Source organism: Arachis hypogaea, chromosome 5 (assembly GCF_003086295.3).
Source record: "Arachis hypogaea cultivar Tifrunner chromosome 5, arahy.Tifrunner.gnm2.J5K5, whole genome shotgun sequence".
In the NCBI taxonomy this organism is placed as follows: domain Eukaryota; kingdom Viridiplantae; phylum Streptophyta; class Magnoliopsida; order Fabales; family Fabaceae; genus Arachis; species Arachis hypogaea.
Genome location: NC_092040.1, coordinates 113,829,187 through 113,837,525, shown reverse-complemented (window position 1 = coordinate 113,837,525; position 8,339 = coordinate 113,829,187). Strand labels below are relative to the sequence as shown.

At 33.0% G+C, this 8,339-nt stretch overlaps 1 protein-coding gene across 1 annotated transcript; it reads right to left on the bottom strand.

Annotated features, from left to right (window-relative positions):
* Positions 1-3,601: 3,601 nt before the first annotated feature.
* On the bottom strand, positions 3,602-7,568 carry LOC112802937 (receptor-like protein EIX2). The gene is made up of 2 exons (XM_025846371.3): positions 4,008-7,568; positions 3,602-3,884 (listed from the first exon to the last, which is right to left on the bottom strand). The coding sequence occupies exon 1, from the start codon at positions 7,353-7,355 to the stop codon at positions 4,047-4,049; it is 3,309 nt and encodes a 1,102-aa protein (XP_025702156.1). The 5' UTR covers positions 7,356-7,568; the 3' UTR covers positions 3,602-3,884; positions 4,008-4,046.
* Positions 7,569-8,339: the final 771 nt, after the last annotated feature.

Below are 8,339 nucleotides of genomic sequence, written 5' to 3'. Positions count from 1 at the left end.
CTTTGTCTCGAGTCCCATGCTAAAAGAAAGCCTCTCCAAATAGCAAACAACTCTCCTTGCAAAATGCTACGACTCTCAATTGTTCCCAAACAGCCTCGTTGCCACCTTCCCTTCCAATCTCTGCTAACACAAGCAAAACCAACTCGAGCACCACTGCCGGAATAGCTAGCATCACAATTAATCTTAAAGGTACTCACTGAGGGAGGAATCCAAGAGCCACTAATGGTTGAGGGGATAAACAGTCGTTGCAACTCAAAAATATTTCGGAGCTCTTTTTCCAAGGACAAAGCTATACCAATCACCTTGTCTGTGGTCCAATGATCGTGAGGATGAAAGATCTCGTTATTCTTCGAACGCCAAATCCACCAGAGACCAGAAAAGAATCTAAAGGGGCGTTGTTTGCTATTATGTAAGAACCAACTCATCAAATCCATTGGTTGATCGGAGATCCCTAAAGCTTGCCAAACAAGTTGGGCTTTTGGACAATATGAATACAATGTAATACCGATTCCTGACCTGAGAAACATCGTGGACAGCTATCCGTGTGCGAAATGTCCCTCATAAAACGAAATGCAGCAGTAGGAAAAGCCTCCCGAAGATATAGCCAGGCAAAAAATTTGTACTTTTTCAAAACATGTTGATGCCAAAGCCAAAGCCAATTACCCCTATCCTCCCAATTAAACATCTTCTTACTGAGCCACAAATAACCACTATGAGCATCATAAACCTTTGAAACCTTTGAAATAAAGATACATATAACACATCAACTAAAGCAACTATGCAGCTGAATTTTATTTTATTTTTAAAAGAAAAATAGAGAATGGAGAGGAATCTTAATTACCTTGAACCGTAACGATCAAATGTAGAAACAGCAGCAAAACTTGATGAGCCTCCAGCTATTTTTATTCCAATTGTAACTTTGACCTAACACTTAATTAAGGTGTTATCAAATTTTGATGAATAATCCCTCTCACAAAATTGTGGATGAGATTAAATTCATCAATTTCAACGAAAAACAGTGAAACTTGTCTTTCTTGATTTCTAACACTAAGGTAGTATTTGATTAGGAGAATGAGATTAAAAGATTGAAATTTAGTATTAAATTTGAGAGTTAGAGTTTGAATTAAAATTTTAATTTTAATTTTTAAAATTTTAATTTTTTTAATAATTTAAAAAATATAAAAAAAATAAAATTTTGAAAACAAAAATTAAAATTTTAATAATATTTTTTATTAAAAATATTTTTATTTTATTTTTAAATTTAAATTTATTATTCAATTTTTATATTTATTTTAAATTAATATAATACTAAAATATAATTTAATTTAATATATTTTATACTAAATATAATATAAAAACTTAATTTAATTTATTTTATAATTTCTGTCTTTTAATTTCAATTTCTCCATCTCAATTCCGTTTCAGAGGCAGCCTAATCTCCAAGTGAAGTCACTCTATTGTTATTATGGAATTGATATGATATGATCATTTCATTATTAAAAGTTTTGACTCTTGAGAGTGTCTAAGGCTAGGATGGTCAATTGGCACCACAGAAACAATACCTACCATGCTACCCAATGTAACAGCCACACGTTTAAAGTTAATGAATGTGGTGCAGATTACAAAATTGAAATTTGTTTTGTTCAATATAACTTTCCTTTTTATCATCATGCAGCTGCTGACTATAATTCACTAATTAACATTCGATCACGTTTTTTTTCTTTAGTTTAATTCAAATTTAAGTCAAAGATTTTAATATATATTCTTAACACATAAAACACATAATAAAATTATTAATTAAATTTTTTTATAAAAAATATAAAATTTTTAATATATTTATTAAAATAAATTATTTAATTTTTTTTATTACTAACAACCTTAAATCAAATACTCATTTCATAGGACCTAATTAATGCTGTGGACCTGTGATCCGATCTCCGATCCAACGTGGTTTATCAATTTTCTTTTGTATTATAGGGTATGCTTTATATGAGCCAGATTTAATTTAATAAAAAATATAAAGAGCTAACTTTAAGAAACCTGATAATGTATATAGTTATAGCATACGGCATGTTTGGCATATTAAATAGCACATCACGTTATTATTGATTTGAACAGCGACTTAAGCCGTGTACTTCCGTAGTGGTAGCTAGCATATTAATAATGTTGTCATATACTCACTTAATATATATGTATCAATCAATTTGTGATGTTGGATCGATCAAATCTGATCTTAGATTATACTTAATAAATACAACTATCCAAGATGGTATCCGTCGGATCGTTGTCCTATTTCATCAATAATGTCTAATAATAATAATCAACGAATTAAGAACTAATCAATTAAAAATCATGCATCATCCCCGATCGCACCTCAAATAATAATAATAGAGGACACTAAATATCTTCCATTTTTATCATGATGCTGGTGCTGATGACGACAACTATTTAAAAATATCCAATCACGTTTCTTTTTTTTAAATACACATTAAAATAAACATATCACTTCGTTTTGAAGACTAATAATATATATATTTGATAATACATTTTTAATTTATAGAAAATTAGCTAGCCTCAACTATGTTTATTATAAACTAGCACATGGATTTACGACATTGATATGAATACACAAATAAACATAAGTGCATGTTTTCTTATGCAAAGTATTCAATATCAATTACCGTATTTACATATATACATGTTGCAAGCGACTTTGCTGCGGTTGGATGGATTGATCAATTGATAATTGATATTAGAATCTTAATTACTGCGGCTAACAAAAATAATATTCGGCGGCTTCTTTGTCCAATTTCATGAATTATGCATCACCCAACTCAAATATATATAAAAGATATTTCTGTCCATTACATGCAAATTATTACATATTCGACTTGTTCGATAAAAAAATAAAAAGAAACTACTTACATGAAGATAATATAGCCGAGTTCAAAATAGATATTTAATTAAATTATTCACATTTTAAGTAGTGGCCACAAAAAAAATATACAATAAAATATATTTTCTATTTTTAAAATTTTTGAATTGCATCAAATATCTGATTTTTCAAAAAAATTAAAATTAATGAGTAATAATTTCACAAGAATAACTTTTAGTATAAGTAAATCGGATATAATCTGATTCTTTATATAAAATATCATATAAATCAGTACTACTGTTTTATCCCTAACGCCTTTGGCCACTTCTCTCCAACTCATAGGCCATTTGCTTCGAGGTTTCTTGATTCTAATAAGGCCTCAAATGTGTTCAATATATAACACCGCGTGTTTTGGATGCAAAACTGCAAATTGAAAAAAAGAATTGTAGGTTTGTTGGGTACGGTCACAGCTGGGAAGCAATGATGAATGCATGGAAGCAGAAGAAGTAGGCATCTAAAACAGGGGAAAAACAGAGTTCTTGTGGCTTAGGTATATGCAAAGAGCGAATGTGAGATAAATGTTATGACTGTGATGCATCGGAAACAATGATTGCTTAACATCTTCCCATCTTCCTACTTAGCTGAATTCAGTTAAGCCATATTGAACTGTTAGTCAAGCTTCTCAAGAAAATTCATTAACATGCAAAAATGATTTGATGACCGTTATCCCATGAAAAATATAAAATAGATATCATATTCTCTTGTCTAAACCAAATACATTACAATACTGATTGGTAACTGGTAGTTACAATTCACAAATACAAACTCATAATCTATAAGTAACACTCACTAGTACTTAGTTACAAATACACAACTCATATTTAATTTACTTTTAAAATTTCCCACACTCACTTCATGAACGACTTAGTTTTATCGATCGCTTGAAAGTAGTACTTCTGCATTATTTGCTTCCTGACTAGAATGATGTCGGCACATGGTCTCCGGTCCGCTATCAGTGAAAAGATAAGAAACCATTAACATCATTCAAAGTCCATAGGTTGAACAATATCTCATATCAACAAAAATTGAAGAAATAAGATCAACTTGAAATAAATAAAAAAGAATGTATTACCAATCAAGCTAGTAGTTGCTGCATTTATCACCACCGTTGTCACCTTGACATAACTTTTTCTGTTATGTTGTTCAAGAACCGGAAGTAAGCATATCTCCATGAGCGATTGAAGAGGATAGTGCCAAAGATCCCCCAGAATCCGACAAAGAATCCCAATCCCATGCTTGCAAAGAATGCTTGAATAAAACCATCATTCTCATCTTGGGTTTTAACCACAGATTCTTGATGCCGTTCTTTTACAAAACACAGCTTTTCAAGAGGTAGCCCACAAAGACCTTGATTTTCTTCGTAGCTTGAGGCATTGAAACTCTGCAATTGTGTGCCAGTTGGAATTTGTCCAGACAAATTATTACGTGATAGATCCAACACAGAGAGAAAATTAATTTGTGCAAGACTAGAAGGAATGGAGCCAAATAAATGGTTTCTTGACAAATCAAGAGACTCCAATGATAACAACCTTCCAATTCTTGAAGGAATTTTTCCTGTCAAGTTATTTCTTGATAAATTCAATGAAACTAGCTCCACCAAATTCTCAAGTTCTGATGGAATGTCTCCTGACAAGTGATTACTTGAGAGATCAATACCTTTTAGAAGCAGCTCATCATTCTCAAATATGTGTTCTACACCTTTCCACATCAACAAAGCAATTATATCATAATTATACACATTCCTTCCACGAGTGCGGTTGACAATATAAGAATGATAATAATTGGAATCCGTTAAGAACCTTTCTTGGGTGGTCATTGCAGTGAAGTTAATGAAACATTTGGGAATTGGGCCCCACAGATGATTAACCGAGAGATCCAAGAAACGAATGCCATTTAGAGAACATAGAGATAATGGTATACTTCCAAAAAAGTGATTTTTCCGCAAGCTTAACATTTGCAGTTGTTGTAAGCTGCTTCCAATCCAAGAAGGAATGATTCCTGATAATTTGTTCTCTCCTGCATCCAGCATCTCTAAATTTTTGCAATGCTTCATCGAGAAAGGAAGCTCCCCCGTCAAGGTATTGTTTCTCAACATCAATACACGAAGCTCAAGAACTAGTCCTATTGAATTAGGAACTTTTCCAGAGAAATTATTGTTACTTAAATCTATATAGGCTAATGATTTAAAATTACCCCAACAATCAGGGATTTGGCCAGATATATAATTGTTTGAAATATCCAATTGGCCTAATCTTTCAGCTGAATTATTGGCACATAGAAATGAAGTCAAGTCTGAAAATTTGTTGTTGGATAGATCCAGGGACACAGCATTTCGTAAAAAAAGCGGGATTGAGCCTTCGAATTGATTTGCAGCTAGAGATATGGAAGGGTATTCTGTAAATCTTAATGGAAAATCTGGAATCACACCGCTGAGATTATTGTATGAAATGTTCATGCTCACTAGCCTTGTTGATAGAGCCCAAAACCAACTTGGAGTGATATCCGAAATGCCAGCATTGGAAATATCAAGCTGCATTAATCTTCTCTGTGTCTTCAACCATTTTGGAAAATAGGGACCCAATTTACAGTGCTGCAACATTATCGCTTGCAACTGAAAAGGTGGAATCCAGTCACGATTAATTTCCAAAACAAATGAGTTGCCAGATAAGCCCAAGACCTTCAACTTAGACAAATTATGAAACTGAGAGTTTGTGATCACCCCTTCCAAAGAGTTTGAGTTCATGGTCAATGTTTCCAACTGTGACGGAAATTGAATTCCTTCAGGAACCTTCCCATTTAGCTTATTTTCAGACAAATATAAATGTGTTAAAGATGGGAAAATTGAGATGTCAGGCAAGGTTCCGTTGAATTTATTATTTCTGAGATCCAAGTACTTGAGACTTGAGCATCCAGACAAGTGTTGCATTGCAACTGGAAGCTCTGCCGTCAAAGTGTTGTGGGACAAGTCTAATGATTCGAGACTACATATATTTCCAAAGGACTTTGGAATTCCACCTTCTATAGAGTTCGAACTGATGGACAAAGCCTTTAACTGAGATGGCAACCTGATATTGTCAGGTATTTTTCCTCTTAACTGATTTTGGAAGAGGTACAACTCTTTTAAAAATGGGAATATTGAAAGGTCATCAGGTATTGAGCCAGTCATCTGTTTATAGCCCAAATACAACTCTTGAAGTGAGTGAGTGACACAGCCAGCTGAGAGATTATGAAGAATTGATTCCAAATCTTCAGTCAACTCGCTATCAAACACCCACAAAGAAGATAAGGTGCATATATTCGCAAAGGATTTGAAATCCCTGGCCGTGATTTGATAATGAGATATGTGAAGCCGCTCAAGTGATTGCATTGTGATGTCAAAATGATTTGATGTGGCAGGTGTGGAACCCTCTAAGAGGCTGGAATCAAGGGCAAGTTCAACAAGGTTGGAAGTGACATTGGACAACCATTGGAATAACAGGGAAGGAGTGAAGGTGTTATAAGAAAGATCCAAGCTGGAAAGAGAATTAGGAAATTTGAAGTTGGAAAGTCTTAGTGTTTGTGAAGAGATAAAATGATCTGAAAGTGCACAATCGATTAGGCTGAGTTCTGTTAGTGTGGAGATATTACTGATGGCTTGTATCCAGTTATAGGAATTGTTGAGATTCAATATAGAGGTCAAGTCAAGATTGGTTAAAGAGGTAAGAGTGGATAACCATTGTCCATCATCATTCATTTTGAGAGAACCACGTGTACCGTCAAGGTAAAGCTCGTGCAAGCTTGAAAGGTTCCCAAGTTGAGATGGTATTGTTCCTTGGAAATCATTTACATCGAGATTAAGATACTCCAACTTGGACAGATTTCCAAGTTGATAAGGAATTGAACCCTCTAAGTCATTGAAATTAAGATTCAAGTATGTTAAATGAGGAAGAGATCCAAATTGAGTTGGAATTCTTCCACCAAAGCGACAAAATGACAAATCAAGATACCTCAAGCTGGTGAGGTTACCAAAGAATTCAGGGATATGGTAATCTTCAAAAGGATTGAAACTGAGGTTCAAGTACCTGAGGTGCTGCAATTCCACTAACGAGCTGGGAATCTTACCTCTCAAAAATCGTTCTAAGTCGGAAACTTCATTTTCGATGACGTCACCGTGAAGGTCGAGACTGATAACATGGGCAGTGAGGTTGCTGCAGCGAACACCGTTCCAATGGCAGCAATCACGACCCTTCCACGAAGAGAGAATGCCGTAGTCATCAACCATGGCGGCCTTGAAATGCAGCAGTGCTTGCCTCTCCCGCTCTGCGCACTTCACCGCTCCTCCTGCTGCAGTAGCACAAACAAGAAGAAGGTCCACCGTAACAAAGAGTAAAACAACTTCAATCAGAATCAGATTATTCATCCTCATCATCACTACGCTCATCACAAGTGAAGTATGAACTCAAGAATGTGCCTGTTATAGCACCATATATGGATCCAATATATAGTAGAGGACCTCTATTCTTTGCTATGAATTACTATTACTATCATGTCCCACTAAATGAAAAGTACAAGCATCATATTGTTGGCACTCATCTTTAAGTCAAACTTTTCATCTACTAGTATTCATGGCGTTTTACATGCACGATTCAAAGTCATCAAATTATCTTTCTACCGTGTTTCACCCCCCACTTTGAATTCAATGACACCATTTTCCACGATATGATTGTTGATAGCCAATATCCTTGTAAAGAAAGTGTCATTATTATTTGAATAATTTTACCATTTCCTATTATTTCTATTAGCTCCACAAGTAAAAAAATAAGATGAAAATTATGGATGAATTCTATATCTAATTTGACTTAAAAATATTTGAACTCTCTTCTATTTTGTTTATATCTGTATAAAAGTTAATACTTATATTTTTTGCCACTAAAAAGTAGCATCTCTTCTACTTATTTGATTGTCACATAAATTCTTATACCAAATTATAATTTTTATAGAATTTTAAATTTATTTTTTATTATCCTTCCTCATCTAATAATATTAATTAGCATTATCTCTTAATTAATAATAAATTTAATACCATTATTAATGTATTTTCTAAAACATTGTCATATTTATTTCATTATTTGACATTAATTAATTTTATTTATTAAAATATTATTCTATTCTTATGTATTTTATATTATAAATCAAATAATTTATACTAAGATTTTCTTTTCTATAATTTATACTTGGATTTATCAAAATCAAATAAAAAAAATTGACTCTTTTTTTTCATACTTCATAAAAAATTATACTTGGTACAACATGATTTCTCTACAACTTTGTATTGTTATTTATCCAATGTGTGACTATATATAGTATCAAGTGCTATTTCAAAATAATTATTAGCGGCACACATACTTAATCGTAGTTAATTAGG

Coding starts and splice junctions, on each gene's coding strand:
- LOC112802937 (XM_025846371.3), bottom strand. CDS start 7,355: ATGAGCGTAGTGATGATGAGGATGAATAATCTGATTCTGATTGAAGTT.